This window comes from Rhinolophus ferrumequinum, chromosome 15 (assembly GCF_004115265.2).
Source record: "Rhinolophus ferrumequinum isolate MPI-CBG mRhiFer1 chromosome 15, mRhiFer1_v1.p, whole genome shotgun sequence".
In the NCBI taxonomy this organism is placed as follows: domain Eukaryota; kingdom Metazoa; phylum Chordata; class Mammalia; order Chiroptera; family Rhinolophidae; genus Rhinolophus; species Rhinolophus ferrumequinum.
Window position 1 is genome coordinate 30,924,534 of NC_046298.1, and position 27,724 is coordinate 30,952,257.

Consider the following 27,724-nt stretch of genomic DNA (forward strand, 5'->3'; position numbering starts at 1 on the left):
CCACTGGGTGACAGGATTCCGTCCCATCGCTTTATGGAATGGATCAACGAGGATAACCTCAAAGAATTTGTATGAGGAAACTTCACCAACCCAGTAATTCGGGACTCTCAGAGCCCCACCGTGGCGTCCGGCTCGCTCCTTGGCAACAGACTAAAGGCTTCGAGTAAATTTTAGCTGGTTAACACCATGGACAGTCTTGTCACACGTCGCACCGTATGTGGCTACCACAGTGCATGGGAATCCAATTTATGACATAACCTTGACTGGCCTTGTTTCCCAGCCTGGACCGTTATCAAGCTGGATGAAGTGGGGCTCTGTACTGCCAGTAGCACACCTAGAAGAAAGCGCAGTGTCGGACTGCGTCTTCCTCCAGAGATCCTGGATGTACTTGTAAGCACCCATCTTGACTTAGCTGATGGCTGCGGCCTGATGTGTCCTACTCACCTCTTAATGGATGGACGTTAAGAAATAAAAATGTTCACCAGCATGATTTTAAGTACATGGATGACTCTAAGGGGATCTCTCCACACACGCATACCCTCTCCCTCCCTCCAAGCCCTTCAGAATTTTAAAGAATATCTTGATAGACTTTTTCAGTATACAAATACACTTGGTGTTCCTTGAATTCTTTTCTATAAAAAGGCAGAGTATGAATACATTTCAAGTGGCTATTTGACCGGCTCACTAATTTTATCCTGGGTGGGGAAAAACAAGTCTGTTCTTAGGGCCAAGGAGGCTGGAGGCCTAGAGGCCACTTGGAGAGGTAAGAGAGAGCGAGGCCAGCACAGGGGCTGGGTGCTCAGGAGAGGCTTTTGCTATTTTTATAAGGATATAGAAGCAGATATCTGCATCTTGGAAATACTTTTTTCTCCCCAGAAATACATTCTTTCTTTCAAATATTTAATATGCTTTCTTCTGAAAATGTCCAGCCATAGAAAGGGATCCAGGTTCTAGGCTGAAATCCAAACTGGAGGATGGCACACAATCCTGGGAAGCTGGTGGGAAAATCCAGGGCAAGAATTCCACAAAGAGGTGAAAATGAGGGAAAACAACTTTGGAAGTTTTAAGACCATCTTTACAATGTCTCCAAAACTAGCCTCAGCCACACTGATCCCAAGTAGCTCTGTCCTAGAACTGGAGGCAGCACATGCTCCTTTGCATCCCAGGAAGAGACAGCCTTTTCTGCGGTAAAGGCTGGAGGAGATTCTTCTCCCTTTTTGAAGCAAACACAAACCCGTTTGGACGAGACAGCCCGTGCACGCCATTTGTGATGGTCCTGACTTCTCAGGGGAGGACAGTGAGAAAGATAAAGGACACCGATCTACAGCCCCTTCCTTTGTGTTCCCCACATGAAGCCAATGTTGGCTTCAAAAGTGAAGGGTCAGAGGCATTTAAAGAAAAGGGGAAGAGAGAATTTGGTGGATCAAATAAAGCACATCTATTGTAAGCAACGTCTGAAAAATGTTTTTCTATTTGTCAAAATAATGAATGCTGTGTCACAAACCTTTCAATAGATCACGCCGACTGTTAAATTTCCTTCATGTATGTAGTGAAAGAAAAAGACTGCAGAAAAGATATAATTCTCCCAACTCTGCACAAAATAATTCATATGAAAAAGAAAAAATGTAATAGTACCATCACATTTCTCCATCGACTTCCCATGACTTGGTTAAAAAGCTTGACCGTAGTTAAGTTCTACGTATAAACGTTACAGACAGTGTGCTCTGTAAATCTTGGGGAGTCTAAGTTTTGTTTTGCTCCTGTTGCTTCAAACACAAAAGAAATAATTATTTTGAAGACATACATTACAATTATTTGGATAACCATACAAATTAAAGTTAGGGCTGATTTTTTTGCCTTTTACAGATAATCTGCGCACTGGTCCGCTTTTCCTGTTTTGATTCTGCAGGTTACAAGCTTTCTGGCCGACCAAGAAGCATTACACTGCACTCCCATTACCAATGATGTTTGTTTTTACTCTCAATGATGAAGGTTTCTCAGGCAACACTGGCACGACTCCCACTGCTGAGCGCGGTGGCAGCTACGTGAACCTGACACCACGTGGGGTAGTGCTGTTCATAGCTGTAGCTTCCCGACGGCTGAACACAGAGACACGGGTTCTCAGGGACCCGCTGGGCACCAGCATGCCGTGCGCCGGCCCAATCCTGGAACCAGAGGACATTAACTCGAGAGGACCAAGACTCTCTCTCCTTTGGGTATAAGGGCTGGGCTTTTTTTTTTTTTAAAAAGATAATTCATAAGCCTTAAAAAGTATCCTCTCCAGATTATAAAAGGTTAATTAAAACTGTTTAATAGGAACAATCTTGGACAAGCAGAAATAGCTTTGATTGGATTATGGCAACATACAACTGGGAAGGACTCCACAGGGAGGGTCAGATTGTACTGTCCGTACGGCTTCTAAAGACTTTGCATTAAAAAGACGACTGATGGGACATTCTGCCCTCTTTCAAGGCACATGCCACTTCTGAAAACTGTCAGCCTTCCACACAGGCTATGAGATATTTTATTTACATTTAAAAATAGCTTTTCTCCTTCAGTGTAGTGGAAATGCCCAGAGATCAGTCACTGAAATCCCTCCTTAACACAGGTGCAGAACAGCTTTATTGATCTCTGGATTTGTCCAGTCATTCCGAATGTCATCCAGGTGGTTATCGAAATCCACGAGCGTTTCATAGGACCGGCTGTCCAGGAGTGATGCTGAGATCCTCTGGGCCTCGGGCCAGTCTTCACAGTAATCACTACGAGGTGAAACAGGAGAAATCAACTTCTTCATGAAACAACGTAGCTTTTCAATAGAGTAAACAGAAAACCAGCCACACACACACAACGGTATAAAGGAAGATAATAATGAGTGCTAGCAACATGTACATTTCAAACACATAAAGATGTATATAATCAATACAAAGCATGGTTAGGAAATGAAAGAGACACCCTCCAAATGAAATGCTGAAAAAGCTGGAGGCAAATGACTGACGCTTTCTGAGTGATTGCAAATAAACCAAACCAAATGCTTGGAAAGAGCGTCTGGCTTAAGGAGCGTGCCCTGGGGTTGGGGTGGGAAGACCCTGGAGTAACACTGAGGTTTTCGCTAGTGCTCAGAAGCCCTATTGGCCTTAGTCCCCCAGGGGCCGAGGAACACGCGTGATGTCTGTGTGAGGGCTGTACAGTCTTCTGAAAACACGCTAACAGAAACACAGGAGGTAGGGATCAGCTTTTCCATGGGAGCTGGGGGGTCTGAGAACACAGCACTCACTAGTGTGGGTCTCTGCACCGCCACTTGTTTTCGTGGTGTTCGTACACATGGATCGTGGGTACCACGCAGTCCATCGTAAACTTCGTGTTGTCTACCTGCGCACAAGACAAAAGACACACTGGTGAACAGAGCTCACAAAAAGCCGACAGCCAGTACCTTTCTGCAAGTTCTTAGGCACCTCCTCGTGGCCCATGCAGAAACCCCGCCTTGTAGCGTGCAGACGCTGCAAATGGGACATGCGGAATCGTACGCGTGAGCCTAACATACACTGTGTGTTACGCAGGATAAATACTAAGTATTTCATTGTTTTTTCACAAAAGTGGAGCTTCCAAACATTACTTCTTCCCTCCCTTCCAAATTCTGTCGGAATTAAATTGTTTAACAAGGCTCTTGTGTCAGTTACCTAACTACCTGACTCCCTCCTTCCTTCTTTCCGAACAGGCTGCGCCAGCTACCACGTTCTTATTCAACGGTGCTCACACTTAGTGTGTCAGAATCATCTGAAAGCTTATAAAAATACAGACTGCTGGGCTCGGAGAGCCCGCATTTCTAGTAAGTTACTGGTTGGTGCTGATGTTGCTGGCATGGGGCCTCCGCTGACAACCACTGAACTTAAATGACTCCCCGCTTTTGGAGATCCGCGTCCTGTGACTACCAAAGGTGGCAGTGGGCTGTGAACTCTCTGCAGGAAGGAAGCCCGCTATAGAGCAAAGCTCCATGTTAGCAAGAGAGCGCTCAGTAGCCACCCTGTAAATAGAACACACAACAGGCAACCAAGAGTGACTTACCATGATGAGAGCGGTATCGCTGAAGCCCTCGGCAATTCTGGAGGCCACCTTTTCTGCAACCTGGTTTGGACTGCAGGAAAAGAACCAGCGAGTTTACCATCACGTTCTAGTTAATGCCACTCGACACTGTCTACCGACCACGCAGTTCATGAGCACTGATAAAAAGACGGACAGCAGCCCAGCTGCAATGTCTTGTGCAGAGGACAGGGAATGCTGTAAGGGCAGCAGGGAGCACAGTACACAGAGGTCCTGTCTCATCCCAGCGGGAAGCCCTTGCGGAGGGGATCGCGACAAGGCATCGTCTAAATAAAAAGGCTCCCTGGGACCCAGCGGACAGCACCAGCCAAGGCACTTCGATGACCTGCTGCTGCCTTTTCCATCTGCAAACTCCCAGATGGAAGTGACTCCGTCCAACTCTCAGCTGCTGGCAACTGAGTCGCTTGCTTTTAGTTTTAAAAAAAATTTCTAAAATCCCTAAGCCATTCCAAATCTCCTCTGCTCGTCAGCCTTCAATCACTGGCTCTGCCCCACCCCAACCTTGATAAATGACAACTTTCAACCTTCAGTCAATGAAACGAATTATCGAGTGGCTCCCACATTATCCCTGGTCACCACTCCAAACACAAAGTTATTCTTCTATCCTATTTCAGGAAGAGGCCTCCTCCCACCTGTAGGCCCATCCAGTCTGGCCTTCTCTCAGAGCCTTATTTACATTCTCTCTTCCCCCAATGGCCCCAGCTCTGCTGTCAAATCTGAAGAAGCCTTCTCCTTTTTTAGGGGAAAAAAAAGTATTCAACTGGTTCCCTCTAGCCACTGTCTAGCCTCTCTCCCTCCCAACCACATTTCTTCAGCTTATTAAGAAGCCTAATGAAGTTGACGATCTTGTCCCTCTTGATCCATTTTCTCATACAACTAACTGTGCGATCTGGCTTCCACCCCGTCACCTCTGTGGGCCAGTACCCTCGAAGCCTACCATCCACCTGCCAACCTTCCAAGGCCTTCCAGCTGGAATTCACGGCATCCCGGAAGGCTGGTTTATTTCTAGTTTCTCTGAATGAGGCTACCTTCGCCACTTTTCTTCATTCACTCACCAGGCACTGCAGATTCTTTCCTTGTCTGCCTCCTTTATTCTCCCTGTCATCCATTTTGTTCAGGCCACGGGTTTCTAAAATTGCTTCCTAACTGGTCTTAATTTCCAGGCTTCTCTTATCTAATATATCCTGAAGACTCTCTTTAGATCGCTTTTCCTAAAATGAAACTCCATCACGCCCCCCTACCGTTCACTGCTGCTTGGAAGATAAAAGCCCACTGTTCTCAGCCTGGCAAGTCCTGGCCTTTCTCACCGTGGACCGAGCTACTATTCCCACCCACAGGGACAAAGCTCTGTGTGTCTTTAATTTCAGTAAATTATTTACTTATTCAGTAAAACTGTCTATGTAGCACGTCCCTCACTCATTGTTCCCTGTTTGGAATGCCCTTCCATGCCATTCTCAGTTTGCTGAATTCCTTCCCATCTTTAATGCCCAGAAAATGCTACCCTCTCTGGGAGGTCTTGCCAAGCTGCCCCAGATGAGGTCCATTTGTCCCTTCTCTAAACTCTGAGTGTTTACGTCTAAAAAGCTTTGACACTTAATCCTTGGCATGCAGCTGTCTTTTTGTGCATCTTATTTTCCCTGCACAATTAAGAGTCTCAGCTTTTTGAAGCAAGGACTGAGCTATATATTTTAATGGCCATAAAAAATGGATTATTTTGAGTTTATTTAAAGAAACACACTATACAATTACAACCCTTTCTTTGTGATTGAGACTGAAAAAGACAGATTAATAATGCTTTATAAAAATAAATTTTATCTAATTCTATTTTCACTTTCAAAATTGAGAATTTACAGTGACATGATGATTATAAGCCTGCAGTATTATGTGAAGAAAAATTCAACAACAACAACAACAACAAAATAGTTTCAAAGAGAAAGGGCCCCAGGGATTCTTGTCCCTCAGATCAGCACAGAAAGCTCTCAAAGTAAAGGCAGTGCTTCACTGTATTTACCGGGAGTCAACAAGTGCCAAGTTCCCACAGCTCAGGTGGGAAACAGTGAGGAGCAGGAATAGGGCTGCCGACTCACCCACCAAGCGTGGAAAAGACACACCCTGACTGCTCCCTGACTGCTCTGCATCGTTTCCGGTCCTGACTCACCTATACCTCAGGTGCAAAGGGAGAAGAAGTTGGCATGTGCTAAGTACATGATCTTCTAGGGATATGTGCCACGTAAGCATGTGCCATGAAGAAACTTACCAAACTGTTACCCTAACATTTATTGTTATCATAGTAGTTGGTGACTTTCATTGGGAAGAGGGTCAAGAAACATTCATTAAGGGCGGCCGGATGGCTCAGTTGGTTAGAGCGCGAGCTCTGAACAACAAGGTTGCTGGTTCAATTCCCACATGGGATGGTGGGCTGCACCCCCTGCAACTAAAGATGGAAAACGGCAACTGGACTTGGAGCTCAGCTGTGCCCTCCACAACTAGATTGAAGGACAGTGACTTAGAGCTGATGGGCCCTAGAAAAACACATTGTCCCCCAATATTCCCCAATAAAATTAAAAAAAGAAAAAGAAAAAAATGTGTATTTAAAAAAATAAGAACTATCATTTCAGATGCCCAACTACTCAAATTTAAAATTGATTCTTTTGAAAGGTTAAAAAAAAAAGCAGTTAATGAATTGCTAAAGTATTTGAAAGAATTGCCAATTTTGTTTACTTTTTTTGTTACGCATTTAGTCTCAAATACTGACCTACGTCATTCCTAATGTAAGTAAGACTGTCGCATTATGATATTCAAGTCAGTACTTTGTTCCTAACAGGCAGTATCAACTTGAGTTAGCTGCCAAGTAAACCTGCAGGCACCCTGGAGACAGAGACCACTTTGCTCACCCCCTTCCCAACCAGCACAAATAAAACGATGTAATAACCTCAAGTTTAGGAAATGAGTAAATTAGTTACAAACACCTTACATTTCTTTTTATAACATTAAAACACTGAATGATCCTTTTTCGAAAAAAGTAATCACAGGACTAGTGATAGTACCAGCCTCTACTTTGAAACAAGCACAAAGCTAAACATGTTGCATGTTGCTTCACTCTCTCCTCACGACCACTCACTGAGGCATGAACTCTTAGCTCCATTTTACAGATAGGATCACTGAGGACCAAGTCACCTACTATTTGAATCCAAGTCTAACTGGCTCCAAAACTTCGGCTGTTAAGGTGATATTTCTAAAAGAAGAGAGCATTTTTGGCTAGGTCTGGCAAAGGAAGAAGGGAAGATTTTCCAGGTAGAGGCAAATAGCATTGAAGAAGGCAACTGGCACGACCCCGGCTCCTGAGCGTCCAAGCCGTGTGGCCTTTGTGCAGGGACCGTCTCTGGCTGGAATTTCTTCACTTGAGCATCCTTGTGAGGATTAGACAGGACGAAGGTGGGAAAGCCTCAGGTCAGGCACAGTGTAAGGGACTCCAGGTTTACTCCTAACACAGCACATGGGAGGGGTGGATGAAATCCTGTACAGCAGAGACTCGTCAGAAGGAACTAAAGAGTTCCTGGGCACACTACCCCCCAAACCCCTAATGTTTAATCCTCTCTGTGGATCCGACAAACGGCTGGTTAGTAGGTATTTAACGTCAATAGAGGAATCAATGGAGGAATGCAAACCCTCCTGAGCACAGAGCAGGTGAAGGAACTGGGAAATTCTAGAAGGCGTGATAGCATGAAAATCGTGTCTGAGTAAGATAATTCTAGGCTGGGCTGGAATGAGGTCCAAATAGAGGCAGGAAGCTGGAGAGGCCATGAGCCCAGTGAGGCATGTGGACGAGGGACCCTGTGCAGGTGGACACTGCGCTGATCATGTAAGTAAGGCACGGATTTGGGGGTGGGGGAGGGGACAAAGGGAAACGCTACACTCACTGACGAGCCAGCCCTTACCTCTTGCCTCCTCTCGTCTCCTTTCTTTAAACCACGGGAAAGGACTGTTCAGTTCAGGAAGCCACCCCCCCTCCAAGGACGGCTCTCCACTGCTTACAAAATGAAGTTCCAAACACCTTAGGCTTGCCCTACCTTTCCAGCCTCACTTCCTAGCTTTTCCTCGGCCCCTGCCCACTTCCACCTGGTGCCCATCACGGTGTCCTCTCTAGGAATGCTCCTCCTACTCTCCACATCTGCACTTGCCGGGACCCTGCCCACTCTCGAGGACCCAGTTCCAACGACAGCCCTCGCTGAGGGCTTCTCCAGCCATGTTCCTGGATGCAACGCCCCCCTGCTCCTGCTTTCACAGCCCTCTGCACCACCCTCACGGCACCCGGCCTGTTGTCTCGTCTTAGCCCCGTGTTGGCAATAGCTTTCCGATTCAACCCAGCAACCTGCAGGAAAGGGCCCAGAGCCTTTAGCTTTGCCCAGCACAGAGCGTGGCTGCCCAGGGCAGGCATTCTGTGCCCGGTCCGTCGAAGACCAAGCCGGACACAGGCCCCATGAACAGGCTCCAGATCAGAGCTGGGAATGCAGACAATGAGTCGTCAATACGTGGGGGGTCTTGGGTGGAATCACATGGAGAGGAGGTCCTAGAAGGAGTGAGATTAGTAAGAGAAGCACCCAAGGAGGAGAAACGAGTGGAGCTCCTGGGCTCTGAGAAACAACAGTCACAGAGGTAGTGGGAGAAGCTGAAGAGCCGGGGCTCAGCGAGCGCCTAGGTAGTGCCATCCTGCAGAGGCTTCCACAGGAATCATTTTGAGCCCAACATTTCGCTTGTTACCCCGCATCCCTTCAAGCCCTGACTGGACCGAGTCCTCCAAGGGTAAGAGCGTTTTGGTCCCTAAAGTGCGTTTGTGCCTCATCAGTGATAACAATACTCGGGCACCAGTTTATTGTGTTATTTACAAGAACGCTATTGAGTCCAACGTCTGGCCTACGCCGGGCCAGCGGACGGAGCTCCAGGAGGAGCTTAAGTCCGGGGTCCTTCCTGCATCCGCTAACTGCCGGGACACGAGGCAGTCAGCTCTGACGACGTGAGGAAAGCGTGTCAGCGCGTCCCGCTAGATACCGGACAGGCCACTTTCCATCACCCCGGCTCCTGGCAGGAGGAATCAGAGGGAGGTCAGGGAACTGACCCCCCCTCCCCCGGCCTCTCCTTGTAAGGTCACAGCAGGCTGGCCGCTGGCCGTGTTCCTCAACCAAAGAGGAGGAATTCTTCTTTCTTAAAAACACATTTGTTTCTATTCCCGTTGACATACAATCTTAGATTAGATTAAGGTGTACGGCATAGTGGTTAGACATGTATTTCACTTACCGAGTCATCCCCGACTAGTCCAGTACCCACCTGACAGCAGGCGTAGTTATTATTATATTATTCACTACATTCTCTATGCTGTACTTTACACCCCCGTGGCCATTTGTAACTGGCAATTTGTGTACCGTAATCCCTTCCTGAAGCAGACATCCTTACTCAACCCTTTCCTCCCCGTCCCGTCAGGCCCAGAGATGGGACCGGCTTTTGTCACCAGCTTTGGGTTACCGCACTGCTCTCTCGGGAGTTCTCTTCCATATGGCCCACACCTTTGGAAATAACCTGTTTGTTAAGCCCGCCTCAAATTATCCTAACTTCTGTGTGTCATCTGTCTTTCCACTGGGACGGAGACCGAGGCGGAAATAAAGCCGAGGTCTCCGTTTTGCTCGTTAGTGAGAAAGGAACCAGGAGCCAATACGAAGGAAGCAGCGGACACCACATTTTCATCACAGTATCCGAGCGCCAGACCTAAAAGCTGTTATATTTAGCCCCAGAGAGAGCGGGGTCTATCCCAACCCTCTGCCCCACCTTATTCCGACATGGGCAATGGGAAGCAAGGCAGAGCGGGGCGGGGACAGACACTGGAGGCCCGCGACTGTCGCTTTCATTGTACGAATTCCCTTCAAGCAAAAGAAAGGAGCTACAAAACAGAATCCCAAAGTTAATATAAATGTTTAGACTTTCTGTTGTTGGGAATTAACCACACCACGGATCCTTGCAAATACTAGAAACAAGCACAGAGGGTGGGGAGGGGTTTTGTTCTCACGCATTTTGTATCTTGAGCCGACAAGGTCAGAAAGCACATAGAAACCGTCTGTCTGCCACATAATCACTCTCCCAGACCACAGAGGGTTTCTGCACGCACGTACCTGGCATCCTTTACTCGTTCATTAGCTTGATAATAACCAGCAATCACATAGCTATTATCTTTGCACCACGAATCAATCTGAAACAGGAACAAAAATTGGGAAAAAAAAGATGAATGATTTTTCCCTGAAATATGAAGTCTTAAATAAACACAGTAGACCTTTCCCACCCCAAATGCTGGGATAAGACACCATATAAACCTGTATCCTTCTCCCCAGAAGAAAGGCTACAAGAATGAGTGTTCACAGAAAAAAGGTCATACCAACTTGCTTTCCATGGTCCACGTGAAGCCAGAGAAAGCACAGGAGAAGCACGGGCCCCTCTCTCTCACTGAGATGGGGCATATCCCAGATCCGAGGGCCCTGCGATGGCCGGGAGGGGTGGGACTGGACACCAGGACTGACTTCTTTGCCCAGTCCCTGCAGAAGGCCCCAGTCTTGACACCTATTAAACAGGTGCAGTGCCGTGGAGAGGTGGGGAGGGGAAACCATCTTTACCCACCTTCTCTTACAACATAGAGAACTGAGATATTTTGGGGCTTGAGAAATCCTTAAGATCACTTAAATCAATCCTTCACAGATAAGCAAATGAAAACTCAAGAGTTTCTAAGTTTGCACAGCCAGGTAGCAGAGCCCAATTGGGAATCTAAGTCTCTTTTGAAATCAAGTCTTTTTGTACCGTATTTCAGTATCCCTAGCAACATACCCTGAAAAACTCTTCATACTGGGATGTGGGGTAAACAGGCAAGGCACACAGATGGGCAGACACAGGAGGGGCTGTATCTGCACATGCATGCACACACGTGCCTGCGGGCGAGCGCGTGCGCGCACACACACACTCACTTCCCTGTGGCTGTACATTTTATAATGCCACTCTTTTCTCATCAGATTTAGCTTCCTGCAGGTTTAATGCCATTATTAAAAACAACAAATGTCATCCGAACTGTTTTGCCATAATGGAATTTTAATAATACACCGCAATAAATTCTATTCTCAGTCTGCAAAAGAGGAAAAAATTGATCCTTTTTTTTTTTTTACAGTGAATTAACTGGTTAAAAATGTTTTTATCTCTCCCCTCTCTCTCTCTGTCTCTCGTTTTAAAACATAGTCCTATTGCTCTTTTCCTTGAATTCTGGTTTGGACCTCAGACAGTCTCCTTTATGACTAAAAGCAGACATTACAAGACGGTTACAGTCCAAGGTTCCCTGGCTCACATGAGGATTAGAATAATAATTCTGGCCTCCTAAGAGCTCACGAATTACCATATTGGGTCAAAACCAAGGCTCATTGAACCAATGAGATGCTTTGGTCACCCACCCAAAAGATTAGGGCTATGTCTCCAAAATATTTATAATGGCTCTTTCACTGTAACTGTGCCGCAAATGACTCCAAAATTACTTGTATTTTGTTTTTATCACCTCTTAAAGGGATGGATTCTAGAAACTTTCTATTGCTGCCTACAGCAGCAATTTCTTTCATTTTTTCCTAAACTTATCTCTATGTAGCACCAAGGGGCATAGCGTAGCTTTAAAACGCAGGATTTGGCCCCATTCCTCGAACTCACTAGAATGCCCCGCCCTTTAGTGCAGCTCTCCCAGCCTTTGTTTCTCATCAAAGACCCACCTGTGGAATGTGGGTGACCCTCATTTCTGCCCACTTTGGCGTCCCTCTCCCCGCTCTTTGGGGTAGGTTGTCCTTATAGCCCGAGTCATAACTAGAGATGTGTCCCAAGTTTGGCTACTGTCTTAGTTTCCTATTGTCCTTGTAACAAGTTACAAACTCAGTGGCTTAATACAACACCGACTATCTCAGAGGTCAGAAATCTACACTGGGCCAGCAGGGCTGATTGCTTCTGGAGCGCTAGGGGAGAACACGGTCCTTGCCTTTTCCAGCATCTAGGGGTCACCCACATTCCTTAGCTAGTGGCTCCATCACTCTGACTTCTCTGCTTCTGTCAGCACACCTTTGACTCCGAGTCAACTGCTTCTCTCTGATAAGAGCCCTTACACTGGATCCATCAGATAATCCAGGATAATCTCCCCATCTCAAAGCCCTTAACTTAACCTCCTCTGCCAAATCCTTTTTGCCATGTGACGTAACATATTCACAGGTTCCGGGGATTCGGACGTGGACATTTCAGGGGGCTAGTTTTTGGCTGATCAGAGCTGTGTTTAATATACGGATAAGATTACTTGCTACTGGCAATGTGCTGACCACCTCCAGCAGCAGGTTTTAGTGAGCAGTCTAAGCTGCTCCTAGATTCCTTTCCTAGGCTGAAGGCAAGGGTGCAGGACTCCTCAGCAAACACACTGCACACCTCGACTTGACACTTTACCTGAGGAGGGTAAAATTCCTATAGGAAAAACTTCAAGGGCCTAAGCAAATTCCAGCAGAAAAATAACGCCATGACCTTGAAGTTCTAGCAGAACTCGCTGAAAAGGTTACCCTAACAGTGAACCAGGCCACAAAAGCTCTAGCTCAGTTTTAGAAACTTTTGAATGACTCAAACAAGAATAACCAAGTTAACTGTATGTGTGGCTGCCTGTGACGGGCAGCTGTCCAGACACAGACACAACTGGCCTCCAACTGAGGGATGGAGAACTGACGCAGGCCTCCCCACCAGCCATCAGAGCCCTTGGAGGAAGGCAAACGAGTTTGAATAATAGGGGAAGAGTTTTCTTTGATCGTCTTAAAAATGGCACTAGGTGTTATCGGGTGAGAGTGCCTTGGTGTGGAGTAAACTTCAGTGTGTGGAAGGAGAGGAGTGGTGTGGACAGGGCTTGGGGTGGGGATGGGGCAGCAGGTCCCGGGAGCTTTCATATTCCCGCAGTAAGCCCAACGGCTCGCTAATGAAAAGCCTAGTGGGTTTGAAGGGTAGCTTGCTCAGTAAAGGCAACTGGCTCCCTCCCAAGTGGGCGGGGGAGGGGGTGGGGGAAAGGGGGTGGGGCAAAGGCCGGGCAAAAGAACTAAGAAGCTGTTTGACCTCTGTTCTCAGTGAATCCATTTCCCTTTTCCTTGCCTTGCTGCTGTGATTCCCTATTGCCGTCATGCATCCTATGAACAATCAAAATGAAAATCCAAGTTCAGGATAACACCCTGAATGAAACCTGAGGTCAACTCAGTAAAACTGACTCTCAATACAGGGTCCCCAGTCTCCATTTTTTCATGCAGTTTCTTTGACTTTTCAGAGAGAAAGGACTTCTACCTGAGCATGAGCCCACATCCTCTGCTCCACGCAGTTTTTGGCTCATTCCACTCCAGTCACTGGAACTACTAAAGGCGTTAGGTTTAACCCCTTCATTCCCAATTCGACTCAGCACAAAGAAAGGAGCTTCTCTCAGCAAACTTGCTAACATTTGCATGAGTGAGGCACCTTACAATTTTCAAAGCACTATCACCCACCTCACAGAGACTATAGGACAGCCATAGAGGAAGCAAGGCAGGGAGCTGGTGACAGCCACTCTGAGGAGGGCTTGCCACTTAGAACTCGAGGTTGTCTGTGAGCCTCGCTGTCTGTAGCAAGAAGCAGGCCTTGGAGGTTAAAAGCAGAGGAGTTGTTAGTCTCAGTGAGAAGAAAAGCTCTTTCTCAAGTGGGATGCTGACTGTTTTATGGAACAGAGAGTAGCTGGATCCATGAAAGAAGAGCTCTGGAGGTAAATGGATGGGGACAGAGGGACAAGTCAGGGGGAAGAATTGAAAGGAAGACCCCCAGCAGCCATCTCCCTCTCCCACGCTAGCACGGGAATGTTCTGGAGACAAAAGAGAGGAAGAAGGGAGGAGGGCGCTTAGGAAACGGCCAGAGGACAGCAGCCCATGCAAATGAGCACAGAGGAGGCCCCATGGAGGCAGCCTAAGGAATTCTGGACCAAAATCCTGGTGATTAGGCCAACTGGCAAGTAAGAAAGTCATGTGAGCAGCATGAAGTCGAAAACTGCTCCACAGTGCTAGGAAATCAAAGAGGCGGAAGGACAAGCCGGCTTAGGGAAACAGCAGGTTCGTGCTAATTTGCCTACTAACATTTTATGGCTTTTTGCTATTAGAAATAATTCCGTCACTACCTACGTCAAGGGCTATAAGGATAAATAAGATAACAGGCATAAGTACTTACAAAAACAAAAAGCACCCAGAGATTCAAGGATTTTTTTTTTAAATGGAAAATTATAATGAAAAGCCTTTCAAAGGAGTCTGATGCTGCCCTTTGATGGGCTGCATATCCAGGTCAGCCTTTCCCACTTATCAACAATAATCACAGTATGCAAACTCCCTACATAGCAAAAAGCCACGAGAATAAGGCCTTCTCTAGACAGTTTCATGCATTTGGATGCTTTATTAAAATGACATCTTCCATAGCTGATACCTGATCAACTATGTCTCCATGCACTGAGATTTTTTTTCATTACCTTCAGGTTATAAAGTTGCTAAGTCAAAAGCTGAATGATATTAAACTTAAATACCTTAATTGTAACACAACATTTTTGGATGAAACTCAAATTGCAAATTTTCCTTTATAACTTTCCTTTAAAAGTTATTTAACTTGTACTCGATTGGCGTCTTTTTCATACTTGTCAAATACTGAGGCTATGATTCCAAGTTTTGGTCAATGTAAGAAAAGCCAACATAAACCACCACGGCTTGGCAAGGCTAGCACTTCGGCTATTTGTTTTTACTGTTGAAAGTAAGTTATTGCAGAAAGGACTTAATTTCGCTGGATGGGAGTCTCAAACAACGAAAGGCAAGTTTGGAGGAAGTGCTGGAAGTTGAGAAACTGAAGTGCAGAGTGTAATGACCCAGGGCGAGCAAGCTCAGAACAGGGACTCACGCAGTGCCCTTTCCCTCTTAACAAGCTGGTGGCAATGGGCCCCACTTAAGAGTCAAGGTCCCCTGTGGGTGTCTTCCCTCCCCAAGTAAGTGGTTTGGGAGACAGACTTGCTCCCTGGGGAAAATTCATGTAATGGTGACTCAAAGGCAGTTGTTTATAGTCAGTATATTTAATTCTCTCAAGTATTGCACTCGTATCTGGTAATAGGAACATAACTCTTTCAACTCTGGAAAGATTACTTAAGAATGAGAAGCATTAATAATATTTTGACAATTTCAAGTGCAGTTCAAGTTTGTTTTTACGAGGCTCTTAGGTATTTCTGATAGGATTTTATACGGATTAAAGCAACAGTCCTTTTCCTCTTACCCCTGCGGCTACTCAGTTACCCTGTGACTCCTCTTCTAACCACCCCGTAAAAGCTACAGCTCCTCACGCTTCTGTCCATGGCTTTCTCCTCCTTCCACACACTGTCCTGGCCAATCTGACCTGCTCTCACGGCTTTAAAAGTCACTGAGAAGCTACTGGTTCCCTATCTATGTCTCTAGTCCATCCATCTTCTGAGCTCCAGATGCATGTTCAACTTTGACTTCTAGGTCATCTTCATCTTCCCTCAGTGAAAGGCAGCACTGTCTTCCCGATGCATAAGTCAGAAATTGAGGTGTCAACGTTGCTCCCCTTTCCCTATGTCCACATACCATTAGTCACGGAGTCCTGTTGATTCTTCCTTCTGACTCTCTAATCTGTATCCCTCTCTGCATTTACACTGCACTCAGTTTAGGCCACCTCTCTGCCTTTAGTCTCGTATGCAACTCCCGCCACCAACATCCTGTTTGCTGCAAGCTGGACCGATCACTACAAGACACAAGTCTGTTCATGTAACTCTCCTCCAGTGGCTTCCCTCTGTCCTCATGACGATGCCCAAACTCCTTTGTGTGACCTGCAAGGTCTTCTACATTGAAATCTATCCACTGCTCACCTCTCTCTACCTTTACACTCCAGCTCCCCTCCCCCAGTTTTCTCCTGGTCTTTGCACATGCTGGTCTCTCTGCCTTGACTATTCTCTCCCCACCCCCTGGGTTACTACGGCTGGTCGGCTGGGCCACCACTTGCATGTCCCTTTCTCTGGGCAGCCTGCCTTCCCTAACTCTGCAATCCTGGATTAGCTGACTTTTCTCTTGGACCCCTCACCACTTTCTCCTTAACCTCACATAAGGGACTCATTCTTTGGTATTGTATTTGTCTGCTTCGTGCAAGTTCAACTGCTACGCAGGTACTGTGTTTGATCCACAGGCATGTCCCTCCCCCATCACCGGCAGGTCACGATTGGAGATAAATAATCCTGCCTTAATGCTACTGGTAAATCTAGTTTCTTGCAAGTGAATACACAACACATATCCAATTAGCCTGCAATTCCCTTGGTAACAGAATAATTAAGATGGTTGAAAAGATTTGCATTAGAACAGAAACATGCACACCCGGGATATTTTGGTACCCACAGCACATTTCTTCAGGAGCGAAAATGGTTGATTTTATGTACAAATGTCATCTACTTCTTATCTATCTCCTGCCCAGAGATGATATGGAGAAATTCACACAATGACAGTTTCACAGGCACTCAAAAATGTTCCCAGTAACCTTGGGTCGGGGCCATTTGCCCAAAGGTACTTCCTACTTCCTACGAATTTACATGGGTGTCATCACCAGGTAAATTATGAAATGGATTCATTTTACTTGGTGGGAGGTATAGAGACAGGATTTCTGCCTACACCTTCTCAAACTGAACTACTTTTTGCATGAATTAACAAATGTTTTTAGTACCATCGTTTACACTTAAATGAAAGATAAACAGTACCGCAGCTCGGGTACTGAGGCGAGTTTATTTCTCCCTAAGGTTTTAACAACTCACTGGAATTTATAGGTGGTCTTTTTTCCTTCATTGATCACCACACCTCAAATACTACTGCCTAGAATTAAATTACCAGGCAATGCATCCGTATTCCAACTCTTTTTCCCATCGGGCTTCAGTAAAGCAGTCATTACTAGTGAACACATCCAAGTGTGGAGGATAGAAGATACGACTGCTCCAGCTTTTTAATTTCAGGCTTTTAGCTTTTAAAACCATGGGTGCCTTCTAGATAAGTCATCCATGGGAACAAATTCTCCTTACCCAGGGCTGCCCCCGACACAAAGGGAGCAGTGCCTGTGCCGTCAACGTGGCACCTCTCTAAACGTGTCTCAGCTTCGGGATTCCGGGGCACCAACATCAAAAGACCCGCGGCGTTGACACCCACGTCGGAGAAGGAACCGGCTCTGTGAAGGTGCGCGAGAACCAAACTCTAGCCTTTCGGTCCCGACACATAAAAACTTTCCTCGACTCAAAATCCCAAATGTAAACGCCTGTCGAATCCCAGTTAACGATGGCTTATTTCTATCAAGGCTACTTGCTTGGGGAAATTAATGCATTTTTCGTCGCCTAAAATGCCTCTAAAAATACCCTCGACGGGTAAGATGCTATAACTAACTGCTATAACTTACTACCCTGCCATTTGCGGAGCGTTGCCTAAGTGCCGGGCAAAGACCTAGCCCTCTCGCGAGTCAGCCCGTTCGTCGTTACCGCGACCTCCGGCCGTGGGTTCTCGACTCCCGCGGGGCAGCTGTCAGCTTCCAGCAGGGACCGCGCGGAGGCTGACACCGCAAGCCCATGTCCGAGGAGCGGCCGAACGCCCTTCCCGTGCTTACCAGGGTGAGGGCCACCTCCAGCATGGGGGCGAGGGCCAGGGTGCCGTGGAAGAGGGGAATACAGTCCACGAAGAGGGTGTGGTGGGCGCCGGGACCGCCCAGGGGCAGGTGCTCCTTGCGAGGCTTCTGCTTCTCGGCCACCAGCAGTCCGTTAACGGCGCAGTGAGGGTACTTGGCGCCATGCAGCACCATTTTGCAGTAGGCCTGGGTGGTCAGCTTCACTCCGGGCATGCTGAGCCCGGGAGGGCCCCCGAGGCCCTGGGGGCCGGCTGAGGCCTGGGTCCGCTGCCGAGCCACGCGGCGCTTCAGCGGAGAAGCGGGACGAGGCGGCGGGTGCCTGGCGCGGTCCTGCGGCCGGCCGAGGCCCCCACAGGCTCAGGCCCGCTCCGGGCTGCGACCCTCCACTCGGGATCCCGTCAGCCGACGCGCCCGTCTCAGACTCCACTCGCGCTTCTCGCCCGGCGCCGCCGGAAAGCAGCACGGCCCGGCGTTTTACGACGTTTGCGGCACTCCCCTCCTTCCGCTCCAGTGACCTCCGGCGCGGCCCGGCGCGGGGTGGAGTCCACCTTGATCCCGTCGTGCCCCGCGGCAGAGCCTCGCTCTCTTCCGGTCGCGAGCTGCCGGGCGTAGAGGGCGGTCGCGGTGGGAGCACAACGGGCGCCTGCGGGGCGGCAGCGGCGGCGGCAGGTGAAGCAGGCGGCGGCTGGCCCACGCACTCGGGAGGCCGGGGAGGGTCGTGGGCCGGGAGCCATCGGGCCTGAGTGCCCGCGGCCTGGAGCCAACAGGAAGCGGCGGTTGGGTCTCGGAGCCCGGTGACATTGAGGCCGCTGCGCGGGGGCTTCCGACTCGGGGGCCGCTGCGTTGTGGCCTATGTGCCGCCCAGAAGCATCCCGCCCGGATGCATCCCGCCCGGCACCTCCTGTCCTGCCCGCGGGCTGGCTTCGGGTTCTGACCTTGGAGCGCCCGCTGGCGAAGGGCGCGGGCCCAAGGGACAGGGCGCTTTGCTGGCCTTCGGGGAGGCGGCCTCGGGGCCTGTTTTGCAGCCTCGGCCATCGTCCCTTTAATCGGTGCCAGCGCGACCTTCCCGGCTCTAACGGGGCTCGAGGAGAGGCGCTCTGCTTCCGCGCCCGCGGGCCAGGCCGGGGGAGAAACGCGAGACCGCAGCGAGTTCAGCTCTGACGTCATGTTTCTGTTTATTCTCTCCTGTTTGGGGTATTTTCTGAATCGTTAGGCGTCATCGTCATCAACAGCCCCCTGAAAGGTTCAGTTTTAAAGGAGGGATCGGTAGGGGAGGTAAGTCTGAATCAGGAAGGACCCAAGAGAGACGTGGGTCATCCAGGTCATCTGTTGTCCGCTGTGATTGGAATTGATTGGACCAGGGTAGCGTTTCTCCCTGATTTCCCATTCCTGTGATAGGCATTGATTAAATATTAGGTTTTTAAGCAAATAGTAGAATGCAGTGCATGCCACAGTTCCTGTGAGTCTTTTTACCTTTTCCCTCCAAACAATGAGCCCATCATGGCAGCACAGAGCTTTACCGTTTTTAACTTTTTCAGCCTCCTTATTAAATTTTTCTCAACGTTTTCCTTTTTTTAAGGAAGCTAATTTTCTACTAATTGCCTGAAATGTGTATATATTTTGGCACTTGGTTTATAATGAAGTTCCGTGCTAACTACTAAGAAAAAAGTCAGACTAGGTTGTTTTTGTGATTTCAGTTAGTAATGAATGGATCATTTATATTGGGGAGAAGAAAGCGAAAGAACTGCGTTGATTTCCAAAATGCACTTGGGCAAAAGAAGAATCGTTCCTGATAACACATTTGCCCTTATTCATAGAGAAGTTGTACATTTTTATCTTTCAGAATGTTGGCTACCAGAGTATTTAGCCTAATTGGCAAGCGAGCAATTTCCACCTCAGTGTGTGTGCGAGCCCACGGTAAGTGTAAATTTTCTTACTTTTAAATAGGCTGAGCTAATTTCATTTTGCTCCTGCTATGTGTAAGGCCCTGTGCTGGAGTTTCAAATTTAGGTGTCTAAGATTCTGATCTTGCTGTTGAGAGACCTTAGGGGAGGGATAAATATTTTAATAGGGCGTAGTTCTAGATTGTTTATGAATCATACTGAATACCAGTCTGCATCTTTGCTTATACTGATATTTTCTCCCTTTTCCTTTCCCATTTTTTTCAAGTTCAAGTTTAATCCCTTTCAAGAGATCTTCTCTACCTGACTTTAGTGCTTTCCTCCTCCAAAAATTCCTAACCACATAACCTTCAATACCATTTACATTACTGGGGCAATGGAAGGGAAAGAGTTTGGACTTCCTGGCTTGAATTGGGTTTAATCTCATTTCTGTCTTGGACTAGCTACTTAAGTTCAGGAATCAGTTTTCTTACCTGAAATACCATATTTCCCCGAAAATAAGACCCGGTCTTATATTAATTTTTGCTCTAAAAGACGCATTAGGGCATGTTTTCAGGGGATGTCTTGTTTTTTCATGTACAACAATCTACATTTGTTCAAATACAGTCATGTCATCTTCTGGAACCTCGTCATATAGTCCATCTGGCTGACGATCTTAACTGAGGCTTATTTTGGGGGTAGGTCTTATTTTCAGGGAAATACAGTATGTGTAAAGAGCTTGGTTCAGTGCCTGGCACATAGCAAGTTTAGTTTTGCATTTATTAAACATCTTTGTATCAGACACTGTCAGGCACTGAGAATAAAAACTGAGATGTGGAATCTTTCCATAAGGGTATTTGCAAACTGGAGAGGGACAGATACGTGAAGATAGTGTTTTAGTAGCAGATGGTCCCTGAGGAGAAGCATTTAGCCTGGCGTGGGGTTCAGGGGAGGCTTCTGGAGGAGAGGCTTTGCTTTGCAGACGGACTAGTAGGTTTAACCTCACATTCAAGAGGGGAATGGCATTCTAGGCAGAGGGGAAGTAAGCAAAAGGACAAAATGCGAAGCAGCAGGGCAAGGTGTGTTACTAAGGGGTCAAGTGCAAGGCTTGAGTGGTGGATGATGACCTTGGAGAGCAAGGTTTATGTATCCAGGGGCTCAATAACAAGGAACTACTATTTTCTGAACTGCTTTATGTGTGAAATTTTCCTCGAAATTGTGTCCTTTATTTGGTGATACTGCTGTCTTAAATTTCTCTATATTTATTGCCCAGGATGACACTATGGACTCACACTGTAAAACATCATTTTTGAAGGAGCATTATTGAAATATCTGTTACTTAAATGAGTAAATAATAAAGAAAAATGATTTGTTTAATACCTATGGAAAGAAACCCTCCTTCATTGAAAGCCTAGGTAATCACTTAAGGCCAAGATTACATTTGTTGCCATTTTGGCTTTGCTGATATATATGCTTAGCTTTCTGTTTTAGTTTAGTTTGCTTGAGGTATAATTTACGGAAAGTAAAACTTATTTTTCTAGGTGTAATGTTCTATGGATTTTGATAAACTCACAGTGTGTAACAACAACTCCAGTCAGAACCTACCACATCTCCATCACTCCCAAAGTTCCTTTCTGTTCCTTTGTTCATTCTGCTCTTTTATCAGAAGCCAACTTCTATCTCCTTATCGAGATTCAGGCCATGACTTACTCTTAGGTATTGTTTTTGATGGAGGAAGTAAGATCAATTCCTTTCTTGCAACCCACCAGTGGCGTCTCGTGCCTAGAGTTGACCTTTTTGATCTCATCGCATCATACTCAAAAAAGCAAACAGCCCAACCAGCCCTCCCGTTTGTTTACGGTCCCAGCCCCCAGTGGTACGGTATTTTGTTCCTCACATATATATCAGGCCGGTTAGAATAGCCTTTTCTGGCCCCTCGTGCTAAAGATACTCCGTCCTACATCACCCTGCTTTGTTTTTTCTTACAGCACTGCCATACTGTGGTTATGCGTGTATGTTTGAGTATTATGTGTCTCTTCCTCTAGAGTGCAAGCTTATTCATGGCTGCATCTCCAGCACACAGTGGGCAGATGGAGAAAACTACAGTCCATTAGACAAGTTTTGTCCTTAATTTTTATCCTTTAATTATCAAAGTCATACATGAATACATGAACCGGTTCTCCACATAAAATAGTAACATAATACGGAGTGCCGTTGGTATCTGCCAGTGTCAGTTTGGGTGTTTGTGTAGTAACACATCTGATTGCCAGGGGAGCTCAAATTCACCAGATTTCCTCAGCAGAGGCTCAGCCAAAAATCCATCCAGGTAAGGATAGAAATGACAAAACTTTCACTAGAATGCAAAATCTTTGCTTACTCTCTTTTTAAAGGGAATGTTTGGTATGTTAACCTTTGCCTTCCCTCTCCCATTTTCTGGGAGAGAAGGCTCAAAGTGCTGAAGAATCCCTGGCAGCCCTGGGATCATGAATTGGCCATTCTTGTTCTAGAAAATGCAATTTTATGCTTAGAGGGTTCCAAGGTTGGTAGCATTTACAGTCACGCACCACTTAATGACTGGGATACATTCTGGCAAACATGGAGTGCACTTAACATACACCTGGATGGTGTAGCCTATGACACATCTAGGCTACAAGCCTGTACAGCATGTTACTGCACAAAACAGCAAGAGATTAAATCAAACACAACAGAAAATTCCATCAGGAGACCGGACATACGAGGCTGCTGCTGGCATAGCAATACTGTTTTATAGCAAACTTTTTTTCTGTAACTAGAAAGAGTACATTCCAAAATAACAATAAAAAGTATAGTGAATATATAAACCAGTAAGATAGTCATTTATTATTATCAAGCATTATGTACTGCACATAATTGTTTGTGCTATACTTTTATACGACTGGCAGTGCAATGCGTTTGTGTACGCCAGCGCCACCACAAACATTTGAGTAATGAATTGTGTAATGCGTTGTGTACAAAGTTAGACGGCTCTGACATCACTAGGCATTAGGAATTTTTCAGCTACATCATAATCTTGTGGGACCACTGTTGAATATGTGGTCCATCGTTGACCAAAATGTTATGACTCATGAGTACATCTTTATAATAGTTTATTGAGATGAAATTCACATGACAAACATCTTTTTAACGTGTACACTTCAGTGGTTTTTTCACTGAGCTGTACCATTATCACCACGATTTTAGATCTTTCTCATCACCCCAATTTCCTTTTTAATAATTCATGTGTAAGCTGAGTGCTAATGTACAACCAGTATTTTCAGTTCACTAATCATTTTAATAGACTTCGAATTGTAAAATTGGAAAATAATTCTAGTCATTTTCACCGCAAATCTTTTTGTGTTAAGGTCGAGTATAAATATCAAAGTGCGCTAGTCATTTGCATGGCAAAGATAAGTGGTTAGAGAAATTATACTACTTTGCTTAAGGCTAATGTTTTATTTCACTATTGTTAACATGATTTGTGAGATTTCAACCATTGGGACTAAGCTAATGGAGGTGAAGCGTTTTTGCAGGACTTCATGCTTCTAGACCAATTTGGAACACAAAGTTTTCTTGCAGGTGTTGGATAGAATTGAAATAACAGCTTTTAGCAATGGGAAAACCCTAAGTGAAAATTAAAGTATTCCTTTCTTTTTTGTTGTCTGAACTTTTTTCTCTTTACTTGAGTAATACATAAGTACACGCTCATTTTAAGGAACTAAAAATTTCTATTTGAGCAAAAATCCCCATTTGTCCTCTTCTCTTTCCCTGATAACAACTTGAGTTTACTTTGCCAGTTTTGTGTCTTAGTTACATATACATGTGAGTATATAGACATGATTTACATTTTTAAAAAGAAAAACAAAACCTTGATGCTGTTCAGTGACTTGGTGAGTGTACGATTGTCTTTCCATTTTGAGCACATGGATTTGCCTCCTCGTCCTCATTTCTGTTGTAACTTGTTTCTCCCTCCACCCCACCCCCAATTCTCTTCTCTGCTCTTTTTCTTTTTTCCAGAGTGCTCATTTCTTAACGTGCTTGTAATTCCCACGTCTGTTGTGTTGTCTCCCTCTTATAGCATGTAGTCACCAGTAGGTAGGACTCCGCTCTGTTCCCTGATAATCCCACGCTTAGCATATAGCAGTTGCTAGGTAAACATTTGCTGAACAGATGAGCGAATGGCTCCACGATACACGTTTCTAAGGAGCTAGCTAACTCCATCCTCTCTAGTAGAAACAGGCTATTATGGGGGTTTTTTTGCTATATTAAACAGTGCTGCAGTAACCATCTTTACATATGTCTTTGTTGCTGAACTTTTGAACACTTTTTTTTTTAGGAGTTTTTATTGTTTTTGTTCTTCCTCATGAGTTTGAGTCACGTGCCGAAGGGCCTTTGTTTAGTTCAGTCTCTGTCCAGGGCAGGGGATCCCTGGAGCCCTTGTCTGACCTCGGCCTGAATACTGTTAGTTGCAGAAAGTGCTACCTCTGTGAGCAGTGCTCCTGCCAGGCTTCTGTTTTGCTGTGATGCCCAGCGCTGCTATAAACTATCTTCCTGCTATCCTCGTTCTGCTGTCTGGGCCATGCAGAACAAGCCTGCTCCCTGCACTACGTGATAGTCCTTCAGCTGTTGGAAATGGGCTGCGGCCCCCTGCGACAACTGAGGTTTTCTGGGAGTGCGTACACTTGCTTATTTCCGTTTTTAGAAGTCCCACCTTGTTTGCATAGCTCAGAACTTCTGTGAGTGTTCCAGTATTTATCCTGTGTGTTTTTAGGGAGCGTTGTGAAGAGTGAAGACTATGCTCTCCCGAGTTACGTTGACCGGCGTGACTACCCCTTGCCTGATGTGGCCCATGTCAAGACCCTTTCCGCCAGCCAGAAGGCCTTGAAAGAGAAGGAGAAGAGCCCCTGGAGCAGCCTCTCCATTGATGAAAAAGTGGAATGTGAGTATTGAAGGGAAGTACAGGCATGTTGTGTGAGAGTTTTTACTGATCAGTGCTGGGCTGTCGCCCAGAGACCAGCATGCATGGAAGGTCCGTGAGTTGTTTTTCTGATGGGCCGCTCCAGGGCCCACTTTCTGTGCTCTGCCCACTGGTGGACCTCTGCCCAGGCTCCTTTGTGCTTATGGGGTGCCAGGCCCTGAGGACGAGCTTGAACATGGATGCAGAGCAGCCGAATGGGGGTCAGTCGAGTGTGTAGTATGTGGGTGCAGCATCTTAATGCCTCTGCTGGGTGGGGCTGGGTTTACTGTAAATTACTGATGGAAGAGCAGCAAAACGTGGTGAGGTAGGACGGGCATGAAAATAATGCGATTAAATCGACGCTTGCACTAATCTAGAGAAGAAAGAATTGCAGTTTTTTTTTGTTTTTTTTTTTACCCAAGGCAAACTCCATGCCTTGTTTCCCCTCCTTCACCCCTTATATGCGCACCCCTTATATGTGTGTGCGCGCAAACATGCCTGAGCGTGTTACGGTCTCAGGCCTCTCTGTCGTATTCCTCAACTCCTTGTTCATGTTTTCCTATGGTGGTGAGTGGAGAAATGATGCAGCAGTGCAGACGACAGAGTGGCTGGTCCCCATAGTCCTTCTGCCTGCAAACGGCTGTTTTTTCCGCTCCCAGTGTATCGCATTAAGTTCAACGAGAGCTTTGCTGAAATGAACAGGAGCACGAACGAATGGAAGACGATTGTGGGCACTGCCATGTTCTTCATCGGCTTCACTGCTCTCGTTCTGATGTGGGAGAAACGCTACGGTGAGTAGAGAGGCGAGAAGGGATCTGGATTGGCTCTCGGGTGAAAAGCCCTCAGTCACACGAGACGTGGATTTAGCCAGCACAGCTCCATCTTTCAGTGCCTGGGAGTGGGTTGTGGGGTGCCCTTCACACAAGACAGGGACCTCCATTCTGGGGTCCATCCCAGGATTGTTGACAGGTGTGTGAAACGGGCTCATGTGAACGGAAGTTGTCTAAGCCACAATCTCCCTTATTCATGGTGGGTGGGCCATACCTGCTTGGTAGAGAACTACTTACTTACTTTGTACAGCGCACATTTTCAGTAGACACCAATCTGCTCACCTAGTCAGTTCTCAGAAGGTGTAGTGAAGGTTTGATCAGAGAGATGGGAACTCTTACTCATTGAAGGGCTATTTCAATTGTTTGGGGTCAACATCTCAATAACCAGCATTCTATTCTGGATCTTTGGACCTAACGGTTTCTGCTTAGTGTGGGTGCTGCCTCTGCCGGGTTCTTTCTGTCCAGGCAGAATAGGTATTTTCCCATTCCGAGTAGGTCTCTGTTGTGGTTGGAGTGTGGACGTGGCTTAGTAGCAGACCCGTCTCTGCTCGTCTCCCAAGTCACCTTTGACTGTTCTATGCTAGCCTGTAGACCCTATGATCTGTGTCATATAGAGAAGGCGTTCTGATTTTAGCTGAAGTATTTAATCGCCAACTTACAAACAAAGGAATCGTTTGGTTGGAACTGTGAAGAGTTGTCAGTGCCCAGAATTCAAACCCAGTGCGTGTCCGTTGGTGTTGAGTGGCAGGCGACCTCACTGAGCTGGGGGCCCGGGTGTTGGGGAAGACCTACCCCGACAGTGTGTTGGCTGAGAAACGGCTAGTGCAGGCAGTGTGGCCTAACGCGCTTGTTTTGGACTGCAGTGTACGGCCCCATCCCGCACACCTTTGAGGAGGACTGGATCGCCATGCAGACCAAGAGGATGCTGGACATGAAGGTGAGCCCCATCCAGGGCTTCTCTGCCAAGTGGGACTACGACAGGAACGAGTGGAAGAAATGAGAGCCGCCATTCACAGCTCGGAACCTCACCTTGCGCTGTTGGTTCCTGGCGGTTCAGCATATTTACTGGAAACCGTTATTTTGCAGTTCCAATGCTAATAAAGGAGCAGTTTACGTGAAATCCTTGTGATCGTTTCCTTGATGATAACTAAGTGAATGTGTCTTACGTGTAACACAGTGGGTTTCTCCCAGGTGTCTGAAGTAAATATACTTTGAGTATAAATGAAATGAGAAAAATAAATTGTATACGAGGACATCATTAAAAACTGCAAATATAGAGTCCTGATGTGGGATATTTTAGGTTATGTGGAGATTTTTGTGAGTAAAGTCCCTTCCTAGTAGCCAGACCATCTGAAGTCACTGTGGTCACTCTTGTTCGGGGACTAGACCTCCCGCCTTGAAACTGTCCATGTTGGTTGGAGTGGGTGGACTGAGCCTGGGGAGGGCAGGAGGTGTCAGTGGTGGGCTCCTTTCCCTGGGCCTGCTTATGGCCTGCTCAGTTCCCTGGCTCCTCTTCGCCTTTGATCTAAAAGGCTACAACAAGCCAGTGCCAGGTCAGGCAGTTATTTAAGATGCTTTATCCTGTCCTTTGGCAAGCGCTCTGTAGGGCCATCATCTCACGGTCCGCTGTTCTAATCCCTTCTAGCCTCAGTTCCCTTCCTTGATCCCTGGAGACCCTGCAGGAAGAAGCAGAACAAATCCCAGAACAAAGCTGCATAGTGAGAGTCTCAGGTGCTGGTGCAAAGGGGTCTCCCAGCAGCACTGGTGTAGGAAAGTGAAAGTGAAAGGCCCAGCTGTCAGGAGGAAGGGAAGTTGGCCCCTAGAGCCTGACCAGGGGAAAGTCGCAAGAGGGGGGCCTTATGTATTTGCCCTTTTAAAGTTAAGATGATGAGGTTAAATATAGCCCCTGATTGTAGTGTGTCCGTCCCCCCCCTTCAGAAATGACCCTGATCCCTTGTTCTCAAAGGGCCAGCTGACTTCCCTGCCTGGTGGGGGAGAGGAAATGCCGGGACCTGCGGGGCATGGGAGTCTGGCTGTGAGGGCCAGTGGCTTTGGGGGGGCTTCAGCTGCAAAGCTTGGGCCTCCTGCTGGGTGATGCCCTTTTCAGCTCCTCACGGCAGGCTCCTGTGGTGGAGCTGAGGTTCCTGAGCTGGCCCAAGGTCGCCCTGGCCACCACCGGCTCTTAAATGACCGTGGTGGTGTACCTGCCC

At 46.8% G+C, this 27,724-nt stretch overlaps 2 protein-coding genes across 2 annotated transcripts; one reads left to right on the forward strand and one right to left on the reverse strand.

Annotated features, from left to right (window-relative positions):
* Positions 1–1,955: 1,955 nt before the first annotated feature.
* On the reverse strand, positions 1,956–18,316 carry EMC8 (ER membrane protein complex subunit 8). The gene is made up of 5 exons (XM_033127827.1): positions 17,815–18,316; positions 10,260–10,336; positions 4,063–4,132; positions 3,275–3,369; positions 1,956–2,759 (listed from the first exon to the last, which is right to left on the reverse strand). The coding sequence occupies exons 1-5, from the start codon at positions 18,043–18,045 to the stop codon at positions 2,600–2,602; spliced, it is 633 nt and encodes a 210-aa protein (XP_032983718.1). The 5' UTR covers positions 18,046–18,316; the 3' UTR covers positions 1,956–2,599.
* A 29-nt stretch (positions 18,317–18,345) lies between these two features.
* Positions 18,346–26,634, forward strand: LOC117034638 (cytochrome c oxidase subunit 4 isoform 1, mitochondrial). The gene is made up of 5 exons (XM_033127829.1): positions 18,346–18,501; positions 19,676–19,749; positions 24,499–24,666; positions 25,344–25,475; positions 26,378–26,634. The coding sequence occupies exons 2-5, from the start codon at positions 19,677–19,679 to the stop codon at positions 26,512–26,514; spliced, it is 510 nt and encodes a 169-aa protein (XP_032983720.1). The 5' UTR covers positions 18,346–18,501; position 19,676; the 3' UTR covers positions 26,515–26,634.
* The last annotated feature ends 1,090 nt before the right edge of the window (positions 26,635–27,724 follow it).

Coding starts and splice junctions, on each gene's coding strand:
- LOC117034638 (XM_033127829.1), top strand. CDS start 19,677: ATGTTGGCTACCAGAGTATTTAGCCTAATTGGCAAGCGAGCAATTTCC. Junction 19,750..24,498: donor AGTGTGTGTGCGAGCCCACG/GTAAGTGTAAAT, acceptor GTGTGTTTTTAG/GGAGCGTTGTGAAGAGTGAA. Junction 24,667..25,343: donor CATTGATGAAAAAGTGGAAT/GTGAGTATTGAA, acceptor TTCCGCTCCCAG/TGTATCGCATTAAGTTCAAC.
- EMC8 (XM_033127827.1), bottom strand. CDS start 18,045: ATGCCCGGAGTGAAGCTGACCACCCAGGCCTACTGCAAAATGGTGCTG. Junction 4,133..10,259: donor GAACGAGTAAAGGATGCCAG/GTACGTGCGTGC, acceptor CTTTTCCTGCAG/TCCAAACCAGGTTGCAGAAA. Junction 2,760..3,274: donor CGGTGCAGAGACCCACACTA/GTGAGTGCTGTG, acceptor TTCACCTCGTAG/TGATTACTGTGAAGACTGGC.